Source organism: Pipistrellus hanaki (assembly GCF_964339955.1).
Source record: "Pipistrellus hanaki genome assembly, chromosome: 7".
Lineage (NCBI taxonomy): Eukaryota > Metazoa > Chordata > Mammalia > Chiroptera > Vespertilionidae > Pipistrellus > Pipistrellus hanaki.
In genome coordinates this window covers 11238054-11252290 of record NC_140509.1, presented here as the reverse complement: position 1 = coordinate 11252290, position 14237 = coordinate 11238054, and the positions used below count along the sequence as shown (strand labels likewise).

The 14237-nt window shown below is 54.9% G+C and overlaps 1 protein-coding gene and 1 long non-coding RNA gene across 2 annotated transcripts; one reads left to right on the top strand and one right to left on the bottom strand.

The window, feature by feature from the left end:
• Positions 1 to 1819: 1819 nt before the first annotated feature.
• On the top strand, positions 1820 to 13074 carry TREML2 (triggering receptor expressed on myeloid cells like 2; the record flags this gene model as incomplete). The annotated part of the gene is given in 7 exon segments (XM_084890279.1): positions 1820 to 1829; positions 1832 to 1885; positions 5085 to 5405; positions 8772 to 9180; positions 10953 to 11059; positions 11282 to 11454; positions 12399 to 13074. Coding segments are annotated over 7 exon segments (1155 nt in total). The 3' UTR covers positions 12480 to 13074.
• LOC311625761 lies at positions 9193 to 11259 on the bottom strand. The gene is made up of 3 exons (XR_014795557.1): positions 11118 to 11259; positions 10929 to 11036; positions 9193 to 9745 (listed from the first exon to the last, which is right to left on the bottom strand). It is a non-coding gene; the product is annotated as an uncharacterized lncRNA (long non-coding RNA).
• Positions 13075 to 14237: the final 1163 nt, after the last annotated feature.

Sequence of the window (14237 nt, the reverse complement as noted above, 5' to 3'; positions counted from 1 at the left end):
TGCTGATGGAGGGAAGGAAGGAAGGAAGGAAGGAAGGGAGGAAATAAGGAAGGAAGGAAGGAAATAAGGAAGGAAGGAAGGAAGGAAGGAAGGAAGGAAGGAAGGAAGGAAGGAAATAAGGAAGGAAGGAAGAGAGGAAAGAAAGGACTGAGGGAGGGAGGGAGAAAGACAGCGCGTATGTTGGGAGGTAAGATAGCCTCCCAGTGGGGATCTGGGGATCGGGGGCTTGGGGCAGAATGCTGAAAGGAAGGGCAGCTGAGGAAAGCACGACAGGTCTTCTGGGAACTGAACTGAGGAAAGCACGACAGGTCTTCCTCTTCCCCACGCCTGGCACCACCACTGCAGGTCAGACTGTTAGCACAGACAAATGAAGGAATGAACCCACGAGTAAGTTAAGAAACTAAAAGTTTAGGGTCAGCAAAGATGAGAAATTCCTTGGTTTGGGACTTGGAGGCTCAAACTCAGTTCCAGACTGGGTCTGGCCATGCAAACTGGAGGCTTCCTGCTCTGACCCCATCCAAGGGGAAGGACGTGGGCACAGGTCGTCCTGGGCGCACACCGATGGAGCGGGTGACACAGCGCCTGGGTGTCTGCAGTGCGGCCTTGGATTCTCAGCCCTGGGGACTAGGTGAAGGGCGGGGTCTTGGCCAAGTGCTGGGTCATTATAGCTGGCGCTGGTGGCTGTCCCGGTGAGATAGGGTTGGCGGAGGAAGTGGAGTGGGCTTGCCTGTGTGCTGGCTGGGGCCAGAGCTGGGGGAGAAGGGGCAGGGGGTGTGGCTTCTGGGAGGCGGTGGGGGAGGGCTGCTTTAGGAGGCCTGCAAGAGGGAGCAGGAATCTCCTGAGAGCTGGTGGGTGAGTAGGCAGGACGGCAGGACAGCTGGAGAGGAGGTTAGGGCCAGGGAGACGTGTAGCGAAAAGGAAAGGCCGCTTGCTTGTTTGTTTGTGCTGTGTATGTGAGAGTGTGTGTATGTGTGAGTGTGTGTGTGCATGTGCCCCACGTGTGAGGGCACAGAGGCCCCTCCCTGAACCCAAAACTTAGGCTCTGAGTTTTAGAATTTTTTTTCCTGTCACCGTGACAAAAATAAGACTGCTTTTGAGCATGTAGGTTATTTGTAAGTGTAAGCGGGAGTGACAGTTCTGATCTGACCAGCCAGGAATCAGAGAGAGAGAGAGAGAGAGAGAGAGAGAGAGAGAGAGAGAGAGAGAGAGAGAGAGAGAGAGAGAGAGAGAGAGAGAGAGAGAGAGAGAGAGAGAGAAAGAACACGCCAGAATGAATGCATCCAGCAGGGATGAATGAATGAATGTGAGTTTATAAGAGCCTCCTTTGAGTGTGTGTTTGTGAAAAATGCGATGTCCAAGATGCCTGATGCCTGGGCCTGGCCACATAAGCCCTACCCGTGGGTGTTAGCCCAGAGAGTCCCAGGGAAGTCTGTACCTGAGGTTCTAGAAACTTCACACCAGCCTCTGGTCTCAGAATAGGAAGCACGGCTACTGGACCAGTTTCCAGGATGGAATCCAGAGAGTGTGAGTCCTCCCTGGGCTGGGGGCCCAGGCTGGGTGGTGCAGCCACAGCTGCCTGAAGTTTCGAGGAAGAGGGGCGGAAACAGCTGCGGCCCCGCCCTCCCAGGCTCTGCCGGCTCCTGCGGTCTGCTGGTCACAGCGGTCCCGTGACTTCCTCACTTCCCTAAATGGGCAGGTTCACGTTGAGAAGCCCAGGTTCTCCCCTGGCTGACCCAAGGGGTCCATCCTGCACCTTCTGGGGGCCCTGACCTTGGGCCCCAGGTGTCGGTTCCTCTGGCCTGTGCCTGCCGGCAGCTGGATGGAGCCATGGCTCCCACGCTGCTCCTGCTGCTGCTCCTGCTGTGGCTCCAGGGCTGCACCTCAGGTGAGAAGGTGGGGGCGCCAGGGTGGGGGAACGGCCTTCTGCTGGACCCTCCCACCTGGATTTTCTTGCCAATGACTTTGTATACTATCGTGTGGAGTTGGAGGAGGAGAGGGGGAGGTTGGGCTGGCCTAAGGAGCTCCTTACTAGAGACCAACGAGAAGGTTCCACCCTAATACCTGGCTTCAGGCAGAGCTGCCCCAGGTCTGCAGAGCTCAGACCCGCTCTGCAGGGCTCCCTCGGGACCTCTGACCGAGGACACTCTAGTTCTTTTCTCAGAAAGCCGGGCCCCTGGCCTCGGTCAGGAAAGCCTTGTTGGCTGTTACGGGAATCATTGCATCATGCTTGTGTGCTTTGAACTCGCTTTTTCTCAGAATGCTGATGCCACTGCCCCCTGTCCCGAGGGAAAGCAATCCCTGAGGGCTTCCCCACCTATAGGCACCAATGCTCCTTAAGGTGGGTGCTCACCCAATCCTGCCTCCCTTGTTTCCATGGCAACCAAGTTACCACTTCCCGCTCAGTTCTGGGAATGGAGGGGGTTGGCAAAACCCACTCCTCACCCTTTGTGAGAGGACTGGAAGGTGGATACCAAAGAACCCAGTACCCTGGAGATCCTTTCCAAAGTCACCTCATCCAGGAATCTCCCTCAGGGAGGCCCCCCTTCTGCCAGGGGGCCTTCTGCCAGGGCATAAGAGTGTCTCCTGGGCTGAGCCATCCTGGGGCCCCCAAAGCTCCCACCTACCATATAATTGAGTTGGGTCACTGTGTTAATTTGCATGGGACAAAGTGATGCTCAGGGATGGTGTGTGCTACCTTACTCCCAGCCTTCACCGCTGTGGCAGCTGGGGTGAAAACTGAGGCAGATGCCTTGGGTGCCAGCCCGTGGTTATCATAGCCCTAGAGAAATCTGGAGCAACTCAAGGAAGCATTCATTGAGCACCTACTGTATTCAAGGCACTGTCCTAGGGCATAGTTCTTATAACCAACCTGATCTGCTTAAGTGGTAGAATCAGAGTTTTAACCAGGTGTATTTAGACTCCAAATGTGTGCTCTGTTCTGTCCTACTTGTGTAACACAAGGGAGTAACTTGTGTATTTGTGCTTCTTTGCAGAAGGCTCTGGGGGTGTTAAGGGGCAAGTGCTGAGCTTACAGCAGGCAGAGGGGTGGAGGGACCCCACCCCAGCTCACTCTCTTTCCTGTCCCCTGGCTCGACACATCTGACTTAGACCTATTCTCTCCCCACCGGACCGTGGATCATAAAGACCACAACCCATCCCTAGGCGCAGTGTGTGACGTGCTGGAAGTGAAGAGAGGATAACTGTAGAATTCTCTGGCTTGCACTCTGGTGGGAGTTTCTATGCTTTATTTATTTATTTATTTATACCTGAGGGAGAGAGAAAAAAACATCAATGAGAGAGAAACATTGATTAATTGCCTCCTGTACGTCCCCTACAGGGGATCAAGCCCATAACCCTGGTATCTGCCCTGACCGGGAATCAAAGTTGCAACCACTTGTTGCATGGATGATGTGCAAACAACTGAGCCACACTGGCCAGAGCTCTATGCACTTTGGGGTATATTTATTATATGGGTTTTATGTAGCTAGGATATTTTAAAATTAAACACCACCTAGAATGAACCAAGACACCTTGCTATTTAAAAGATATCTATAGTGAACCAACCTATCTATCTATTTATCTCTCTCTCTCTCTCTCTCTCTCTCTCTCTCTATATATATATATATATATATATGTGTGTGTGTGTGTGTGTGTGTGTGTGTGTATATATATATATATGTATATATATATAGCTAATATGCTAAGTGTCCCTCTGACCATCCATCCGGTCACTATGATGTGCACTGACCACCACAGGGTAAATGCTCAACACAGGAGCTACTGTTACACCCCTGGCCATTTACATAGAAATGGCACCATGGGCTTGATGCCAACAAAGCAACACTCAGCTTCCCCCAAGTGGGACACAGGCCCTGCCATCACCCCAGAGGGACAACTCACCAAATTGCAGCAAACACTGCCAAGACCTCATGGTGCAAAATGTGGCCCACAGGCCAAACCAAAAATAGTGGCTGTGGGTGCTGGATAATGACGTCATGTAGCAATACCCAGCTTCCTCTCCCTAGCGACTAGCCTCCTTGGAGTTTCTTCAGCCCAGGAACATGACTTGCTTTATAGCCAGGTGCAAACATTTTGCACTTTAACCAAATGTCTGTGAAGCGTTTTCATGTGCCTCATCTCATTTGATCCTCACAGAAGTCCTGGAGTAGGTAGATAAGAGACTCAGTAGAATCCTATTTTCTTTTCATTAGCCAGGAAATGGAGATGAAAAAGTTTAGAAACTTGACCTGACTGAAAAGAAGTAAAAAATAGAACTTGAAAATGAAGGTTTTCTCACTGCTCAGAATATAATTAAACACTGCTACAGTTAAACATTTCATCCTTTGTTCTCCCTGCATGGTCTACAATAATCATCTGCTTCATGTTGATATTTACTGCTGTGTTGCTGACAATTACCTGAAAGAGAAGTTGGGGGACTTCACTGGGCTGGAAAAAGTTTAGTCAAATCAGAAAGCAGATCTAATTAGGCAAGTTTATCTATATATGTAAAACTCTCACTGGCACCAATTGCATGTGTGTGTTTCCATCTGTCATTGTCGATTGTGAATTTGGTTGACAGTTCTATTAAAGAGAAAGAGCGAATAGAGATATTAAAATACTTCTTCTAATTAATTGCCTTTCAATGTGCACAAATTTGTGCACCGGACCTCTAGTTTGTAAAATAAATAACCACTCTTAATGTTTTTACAACTTAAGATTGGATCTTCTTTCTACTTAAGTTATTGTGCTCTGGAATGTCATAACCTGATGACTTGTGTTTGCATCTGCATGTCTCTTATTGAGGATACATCCTGGGTCTTTCCCTCAAGACTCTGGACATGGGGCTTGCCATGTTTCCTTCAGACTGGAAAAATACCATGAAGAAGGGGCTCTGATGGGGGCTCCCTAAAGGCAGGGCCTGCATCTGCCCCCTCAGACTGGGAAGCTCCCTCAGAGAAGGGCTGCTTCTCCCTGGGACCATAAGTCCCACATAGGCAGGGCAATACCCATCTCCTCTCCCTCCAAGTTTCACGATGTCACCTCCCTCCTTGCTGGGCCTTGCTCAACATGCCATGTCTCCCCAGGTGTCCCCACCGAGAATGTGTACTCCAAAGTACAACACTTTGAAGGGGAGACTCTGTCTGTGCAGTGCTCCTACAAGAACCGCAAGAAACACGTGGAGGGCAAGGTTTGGTGCAAAATCAGGAGGAAGAAGTGTGAGCCTGGGTTTACCCGGGTCTGGGCACCAGGGCCGCGCTACCTGCTACAGGACGATACCCAGGCCAAGGTGGTCAACATCACTATGGTGGCCCTCAGGCGCCAGGACTCAGGCCGGTACTGGTGCATGCGTAACAGCTCCGGGACCCTCTACCCTCTGATGGGCTTCCAGCTGGAAGTGTCTCCAGGTGAGCAGGCCTGCTGGGGCACCGGGAGGGTGGGAGTGTCCCCCTTGCTCTGCCCTGCACTAACATCGGTTGTACCAAGAATAACAATCCATCAGTGGGTATGCTGCACAGTAGGGCTCTCACAGTTTTTCACACATCTTCATGAACATTATTGTCACCATTTTATAGACAAAGAAAATGAGATCTAAAAATTCCTATGTGGCTCTGACCTTGTCTAAGACAACACAGCCAGCTAGTGGCAGAGATTCAAACTCAGGACTCTCTGTGCTTTGTTTTCTTCAGTTTAGTGTATATTCATTGAATCCTAATTATATGCTGGCTGCTATTCTAGGCTCTGAATATACAATCATGAGCAAAAACAGACACAACTCGCTCAGCAGACATGGCTCAATGGTTGAGCATCGACCTATAAAACAGGAGATCACTGTGCGATTCCCAGTCAGGGCACATGTTCAGGTTTCGGACTCAGTCCCCAATAGGGGGGATGCAGGAGGCAGACAATCAATGATTCTCTCATCATTGCTGTTTCTACCTCTCTCTTCCTTTCCCTTTCTCTCTGAAATCAATTAAAAAATATTTAAAAAAAATTCTGCCCTGTGGGAGATAACAGGCAATAGAATACCATCAGACAATAATTGCAGATAACAATAGAAGCTCTTAAGAAAATGAAAGAATGGGATAAACCAGAAAGTAACTCAGTGGTGGGGGAGCTGCTGAAGTCCCAGCCTTGACCTCCTTGAGCAGATGGCATCAAGCAGAGCCCTAAATGATGAGAGCTTTCTAACTGTTGAAATGGGGGTGCTCCAAAGGTCTTTACTTGGGGGCAGTGCAGGTGCAAATGCCCCAAGGGGAGAAGACATGAGGGCTGTATAAGGCAGGCCCGCCTTAGAGGCAGGACCATATTGAGTGTGGGCAGAATGATGGGTGATGAGGCTGGAGAGTCAAACAGAAGCCCTGAAGTCCATGATGAGGGAGTTTGAGTTTTATTCTAAGTATAATGGCTACTAGAGAGCTTAGTGGGTGTGCTGTGTGTGTCTTTAAGACAATGCTGGCTGCTGTGTGGAGGAGGGACTGGGGAGGGTAAGAGCATGTGGGTGTCCCGGCTGGAAATGACAGTGTCTTGGAGTAGGATGTGGTCCCTGGAGATGGACAAAAGAGGAGGGGCTCATATCGACGATGGTCAGACTCCTGCCCACCCTGCACATTCTTTGAGGCAAGATAGGATTTGCTCATGTGGGAGGTGAGCAAAAGTGAAAAATCAAGGACGACTCCAAGGGACCAGCGAAGGATGGTCCCTTGGTCCATTTCCTCAGGAAGGTGGATGGCGGGATTGACCACTGGGTAGGGAAGCTAGTTTGGAGGAGAAAAGTGAAGCACTCTATTGTGTCCCATGACAATTAAGATACCTCCCGGAACCTCACATGGAGAAATGAAGCAGGCAGGTGATGTATCTGCCTGAAGCTCAGGTGAGAGGCTGGGAAGTGTCTCTGTGAAGACAGTTTAAAGTCAAGGGGATTAGAGGAATCTATAGAGACAGAAAATAGGTTGGTGGATGCTTAGGGCTGAGGGATAATGGCTACAGGGTGAGGAGGTTCTTTTTGAGATGATGAAACTTTTAAAATTGCCTGTGGTTATACAAAAATATAACCACATGCATGACTGTGCGTATACTAAAATCATGGTGTTACATGAGATGTAAATTATATCTCAATAAAGTTCTTAGACATTCAAGGAGATATAAAAGCTCACCCTTGAATGTAGAAAACGAAGAAGGAGGGCCTAGATCCTAACCCCAAGGCCCTCCCCCGTTTGTACATAGGAGACGGCGAGGGGCCAGAGAAAGAGCCTGAAAAAGTAGCCAACAAGGATGGAATTCATTACCCATTCTTCGCTGGTCCCTGGCCCACCTGCATCCCCACCTTCTGTTGAGTCTGAACTGGGGACCCTACTGTCTCTCAGGTGTGGAGCCCCATCTCACTCCTCCTCTCTCTAGTTCCGACTTGGACCCAGGGAAGTAGCTGAAACCAGTTTACTGAAGTCTCAATTTATAGGGATACAAACACGAAATGGTTTTGTTTTTCTCAGCATATCCCTGCCCCCCCCCCCCCCCGCCCCCCATTGTACTATGTCAAATCTCAACCGGCATCTCTTAATGACACTTTCAGGAGAGTGAAGCTATGTATTTCTTTTCAGTCATTAGCAAATAAAAAAATCCTCAGCCCAATTATAATCAGAATCTTCTAGCATATATGCGCTCTTCTGCTCCCCTTTGAAGACAGGCTTCATGGGCCAGGGCACCTGAAATGGGGGAAGTCTAACTCTTTCTCCTTCCTCTCTGGGGGTGGGGAAGGGGGATTCCTCTGTGTCACCTTTTCCTTGTCTCCCCCCTGCCAACTCCTTGGAGCAGGAAAGAAGGCTGACTCCACTGACCCTGTTAGTGTTGGATGCCACTCCTTTTCTGCCCAACCTTTGAGAGCCTCTATGAAGTGAGTGTCCACATGCTGCTCTCCCAGGGCGCCTACCTGTGAGTTCTTTGCAGGTCCTTTGAGGGTCTGCCCACTGCTGAGCAGGATGATGTGGGAGAGCTGGCTCCAGGTCAGCCCCTCCTCTAAGCCTGCCCTCACCAATGCCGCTTGCTCGGGGTTTCCTTGCCCAGAAAAAAGGGCATATTCTGTGCTGACCGCCTGGCCCTCAGGAACCTTGTCAAGCACAACTGTGGGATGCCGCAGCCCTCTCTATCCCCTGCCATCTCTCTCCAAGTTTCTTGTTCCCTGAAGAGAAAGACCCAACACTGCCCCCTAGAATTGCACTGCAGCATTACAAGTCCCTTCTCCCCCACCATCCAAACACCAACCTCCCTCTAGAAAACGGGGTGGGAAAGGGACTGGGTTGGTGGGTGAGGGTAGCACAGCTGATGTCCTTAGAAAGCCCCAAGGAAGGTGTCTGATCTGCTGCTTGCATCATCCTTTGGAATGTAGGCCCCCGATGCTTCCTTGTGCTCACCTCTGATCCCATCACCAATGATGGAGCAGCTGGACAGACCCTGTCCAGCATCACAGCAGAGGAATCTCTTTGACCCTCAGAAATAAGGAGGGTCCAGAAGTGACAAAACAGTGAGGTGTGGGGAGAGGCGAGTCCTCTGGGCCCCGGAGGCCTGGCGGGGAGGCTGAAGAGCTGAAAGTCTCCTCCTTCTTTACTGGGTCTACTTCCTCCTCACATCACCCTCCGAGGAAACACACCTGGTCACTAGCAGAGCAGATCCTAGGCCCCAGGTCAGGAGGGGAGACAGGACATGCCCCACCCCGGGATCTGCTCGCAACACCCAGCCCCTAACTCCTCTAACGTTCCTCCCTGTCTGGCCTTCAGTCCCCACAGCCGAGAGAAACACTCCTCGCACACAGCTGGCCGGCATCCTCAAGAGTGGAGTGGTCGTCACAACAGGCCACGCCCCCACCTCAGGCCCAGGGGCCCCCTTCACCACCAGCGTCAGGATGCTCACACCCGGAGTCCTCACCTTGACCAGACTCTTGCCCTCTACTGCCTCGGGGACCATCAGGCTGAGCTCCATGTCGGGCTACAGCTACACCAGCCCCTCCACCCCAGAGCCCACGAGGATCATGGCCCAGACGGTGACTGCATCTCCCAGCCATGCCAGAGCCTCCTCGGCGGCCCCGGCATCCGTCTCCACCAAGGCCGGGCCACTGCACCCCACATCGCCCACCATGAGAATGTGCCACACCAGCCGGTCGCTCCTCAACAAATTACCCCCCATCAGGTACCCTGGGCCAGGGAGTCGAGTGACGTGCTACCAGGCGTGTCAACAGTTCTTGGCGCCTGAACAGACCTCACGGTGCCCATGTCACAGCCGACCTCCACTCCTTGCTGAAGTTCGGGCTGGCTTGTTGAAGGGGAGGTGGGAGGCTGGGAGCTGATACGGAGAAGGGGCACCCAGGACATAAAGCAGGGCAGTGGGGAATGAGGGCGGGGGAGGGGTCAGCATGGGGCTCTGTGGATGCAGAGGGTGGGGACAGGGCAAGGAGGTGGCTTGGGGAGTGGGAAATGGGGTAGTTTAATTTGGGCTCCCCAGAGCAGACTCTGAGACCAGGACAGGGGGAGAGCATGCAGAAGTGAGGCAGAGGGAGGCGGCTACAGGGTGCTGAGCCAGGGCGGCCTCTGTGGGCAGCGGAGTTCGGCCCCACCAGGGACTCTGGGCGCCGGGTCCAGCAGCCGCCGGGGCGCCAGGCTGCTGGTGTGTTTATATTCCGCTCCTGTGGGCCATCGGTAGAGGGCTGCGGCCACGTGTGGCATGGAGGAGCCACTGGCAAGAGAAACTCCTCCGGCTAAAAAAGAAAAAAGTAAATGGGCGTGTGTACGTGGAAGTGACGCAGCCAGGAATGCAGGCCGGGCCCCTGTGGCCCCTGACACAGAGGACGGGGTGGGACCAGCACCCCTGGTACCATGAGGAGAGTAAGAACCCTGGTGTCCTCTGTCACCAGTGGGCTCTCTTAGAGTCCTGTTCTCAACCGCGAGCAGACTGGGGGGAAATGGAGGAGGAGCGCTAAAGTGGAGAGATGCTCCCCTCCACCTGGGGACGTTCTCCCCTTCCTTCTCCCCCCCCTCCACACCCCTCTCCCCCGCCCCCGTGCCTCACTGCCTTCTCTCGGGCTGTCAGGGTTCCCCTCTCCTGACTCCTCTCCTCTGTGTGTGTGTGTGTGTGTGTGTGTGTGGTGTGGTGTATTTATGTGTGTGGTGTGTGTGTGTATGTTGTGTGTATGTGTGTGTGGTGTGTGTGTCTATGTGTGCATGTATGTGTGTATGGTGTGTGTGGTTTATCTCTCTGTGTGTGTATGTGTGTGTGGTGTGTGTGGTTTATCTGTGTGTGTGTGTGGTGTGTGTATGGTTGTGTGTGTGTGTGTGTGTGTATGGTGTGTGTGTATGTATGTGTGGTGTGTGTGGTTTTTCACTGTGTGTGTGTGTGGTGTGGTGTGTGTCTGTATGTATGTGTGGTGTGTGTGGCTTATCACTGTGTGTGTGTGTGTGGTGTGGTGTGTGTGTGTATGTATGTGTGGTGTGTGTGGTTTATCTGTATGTGTGTGTGTGGGTGTGTGGTGTGTGTATGGTTGTGTGTGTGTATGTGTGTGTGGTGTGTTTGTGTGTGTGTGTGTACGTGTGTGTGGTGTGTGTGTCTATGTGTGTGTGTGGTTTATCTCTGTGTGTGTATGTATGTGTGGTGTGTGTGGTTTATCTGTGTGTGTGTGGATGTGTGGTGTGCTGTGTATGTGTATGTATGTATATTGTGTTTGGTTTATCTCTCTCTGTGTGTGTGTGTGTGTGTGTGGTGTGGTGTGTGTGTGTATGCATGTGTGGTGTGTGTGGTCTATCTGTGTGTGTGTGTGGTGTGGTGTGTGTGTGTATGTATGTGTGGTGTGTGTGGTTTATCTGTGTGTGTGGTGTGTTTGTGTGTGTATGGTGTGTAAAGATGTGGCTGGAGATGAGGGAGGGGGTGGGGGACTTGGTGCTCACATCTGCTCTCTCCCGTCTCCTCAGGCCCCGGGATGCTAACCCCACTGTGCTGGCGTGCGTGCTGTCCTTGCTGTCGGTGCCTGTGGTGATGATGGCGGTCTATGGCTTCTGGAAGAAGAGACACGTGGGCAGTGAGTACAGCCCTCCTCCCGGCCTCCTGAGGGCGGTGGGTCCCCGGTGTGTCCTCACCTGAGTCACTGGAGGGCTGCGAGGCCCCAGGTGAGGGAGGAGGGTGGGCAGGCGGGGCCAGCGCAGCACCCGCTCTGGCTGACCTGGCGGCAGGCAGTGGAGGGAGGTGCAGGAGGGGGGGGTCCAGCCCAGGAGCCGCCCCTCATCCCTCTCCATCCTCACAGGCTACAGCATTTGCCGGAGCCCTGCCAGGCCCTGGAGGGACCCGCTTGGAAGGCCGGAGCCTCCGTGGAAGCCTGCGTGGTTTAAGGCCACTTACGGAGTGGGCGAGCTTTTCCCCGAGGGACCCCAGGAGGTCACAGAAGTGAAGACGGGGACCTGTCTGGATTGGAGCCAGGTTGGGGGGTGAGGATTGTGCACGGATGGGCTCAGGCCTCCCTAACCCGGCTGCACCTCACCCGCCCAGGCCCGGATGCAGGAGCCTGGGGAGGGCCCCGGAGGGGACTCTGCAGGAAGCCCAGGAAGCCCTGAGGGAATCTGCTCAGAGCCCGGCCCAGCCGCCTGGTGCTGTTTACAGACAGAGCCTCAGCTCCCGCGGCCTGGAGGGGAGTGGGGTGGGGTGGCCAGCTGCCCTCCCCCCACCAGGACCCTGTGTCCTCAGCTGCCCTCTGCTCCCCTCCAGCTTCCCCGTGAACTTGGGGAAGAAAGTCCCAGAGGTCCAGAGGCCTGTTCTGGAGGAGGAGAAGGTGACTAAGAGCTGGGGGTCCCAGAGCCACTGGCAGCAGGGTCCCCAGAGCTGCCCAGCCCGGCCCTGCAGCCATGTACCCTCCGACTGACCTCCGATGTGTCCTGGCCAGGCTGCTTCTCCCTCAAGTCCTGAGAGCCAGCAGGGCCCACCCGCTCAACGCTGCCACCTGCCGGCCAGCCCCTCCTGGGACAGCTGTGACCAGCAGCCCCTCATGGCAGGACCAGCCTGACCCCAGACTGGGGTGCAGAGGCTGAACTCAGGACTGTCTTCCCCAGTCCCTATCTGGCTTCCAGATCTGGGCTCTTGGAGGGTCCCCTGTAGGAGGGGGCCACAGCTCAGGGAGCGGGGATTGCCACCCCCCACACACCCCTCCTTCCACGGCGTCCTCCCCTGGGGAGAGAGGAGCCACTTGACACAGGGAAGCAGCTCAGAGCTCCCACAGCCCAGGACTGCGGTGGGCAGGACCAATGGGGTGGATGCAGCCCAGGAGCCTGGCCCAGTGGCCTGCCATGTCCCATGAGGGCCTGGCAGGTGGCAGGAGGCAAGTGCCCCTGCCTCACAGGCTCCTGGCTCATGCCTGGCCCCTCCTGCAGGGAAAGCTGGACATCCGGCTGCATTTGTCCCCTGAAGAGGCGTCTGCAGCCTGGACTGACTGGAGAAGCACGTGGGTCTAGATGTGGCATCTCTACTCGGCCCTGGGACAGGGGCCTCCCCGGCGGGAGAGCAAATGTCATGGTCAGGAGACGGACACAGCCAGGGCCTTAGTGGGGCCACTCCAAGATGGAAATGGGGAGAGAAGGGGGCTGGGGGTGATCCTATGGGACCATCGGAAGAAGGCACCTCTTCCCTGTGTCCTGGAGAGGGCGCCAGAGGGGAGGCTCAACTGGAATTGGCTGGCCTGGTGCTGACACACACACACACACACACACACACACACACACACACACACACGACATCTGTCCTCCCCACCAGGAAGGGGTGGCTACTGCCTGCTGTACAACTTGGAGGGAGTTTAAGTCACCTGGGGAAACGGATCCCCGGGAGCCCCCCTCCATGGAGGCCTGACAGCAGCTGGACGGCCCTGTCACCTAGGAGACCAGGCTGTCCCGCGGAGAGCACTGCCCAGGCCTCAGGACCGGGACCAGGGTTGCCACCTGTCCCGGGGGACCCTGCACACGTCACCAACCCTCCCGGGCCTCAGTTTTCTTCTCCTGTGGAAGGGGACACTCATTCCTACCTCAAGACTTTTCAGAATAAAAATGAAAGGATGTGAACTTTATGCAACTGAGCACATGCGTTGTGATTGCTGGGCTTCAAGTCCTTTTCAAGTTTAATAGTGTGTGTCATCTTCTGTTTTTTAAAGCCTTCTGTACCCCATTTCTCTGTTTTGTCCTCGGTTGTAGGGGGAAAGGGAAGGTGGGGGGTGGGGGGGAGACTTGGTCCCTAGGTGGTGGGTGTGCCCTGTGTCAGGCAGGTGGCCACTGTCCCTGCTTGCCCAGGATCAGGGGCCCCTGGGCCAGGCAGACCCGCACGGAGAGCCCGCTCCCACACGACCCTCGACCCGGAAGGACACAGCACCCAGAGGTGGTGCACACCCGGCCCCGGCCGCCCAGCTGCCAGGCCTCGGGGACATCCTCCTGCCAATGCCAGCATCTCACCATCGTCCTCTCCCACCCTTGTCCCTGAGCTCCGGGGGACCAGGTCCCAGCAGACCCAGGGCAGGGGTGCAGGCAGGGGCGGGTGTCAGGCAGCCCAGGCCCGGCTGCCTCAGGCGGTGAGAACCAAGCTTCCCGGGCCATGGGATGAGGCAGGGCACCCCTTGGAGGGCGACTGGTGGTGGCCCGGGGAAGGATGGATGGGGAGGCCCCAGCACCCCTGGCACATTCAGATGTCTGAACTGAGGAGCCGGCGGGCGGGCCTGCCACCTGCCACCATGAGGCTGGCCAGCGAGTCCAGGCTCCCGGCTCTGGCAAATGCTGCACACCGTGGTTCGCTCCGCGTCAGGAAGTCGGTGGCCGTTCAGCCGGCCTCCCCCTCCTCCTGCAGGGCTGAGGGACTCGCCCCAGTGCTGGGAGCAGTGAGGGTGGAAGGCCCTTCCCAGGTGACCCCTCCCAGGGCAGCCCTCGCCCCTGAATCGGAGGCAGGGGACTAAGGTCCCAAGGGGCAGGCAGCCTGTCCCCAGAGGGTGGCTGGAGCTTCCTGGCGACCGAGGGCTGCTCCTGCCCTTGCCTCCCGGCCTGGTCCCAGCACCTTGACACACCCCCCCCCCCGTTCCCCTCCTTCTCTCACCCCCCCCCCCCTCCCGCCAGTCTCTGCCTCGAGAATCTGTCCCGCGCGTGTGCAGGGCTCTCTGACCTGGTTGTCTGTCTAGTGACTGTAAGCAGCCGTGACAATTGTTTTCCTGTAGCTCCTCTACTGACAGATTCTTTTCT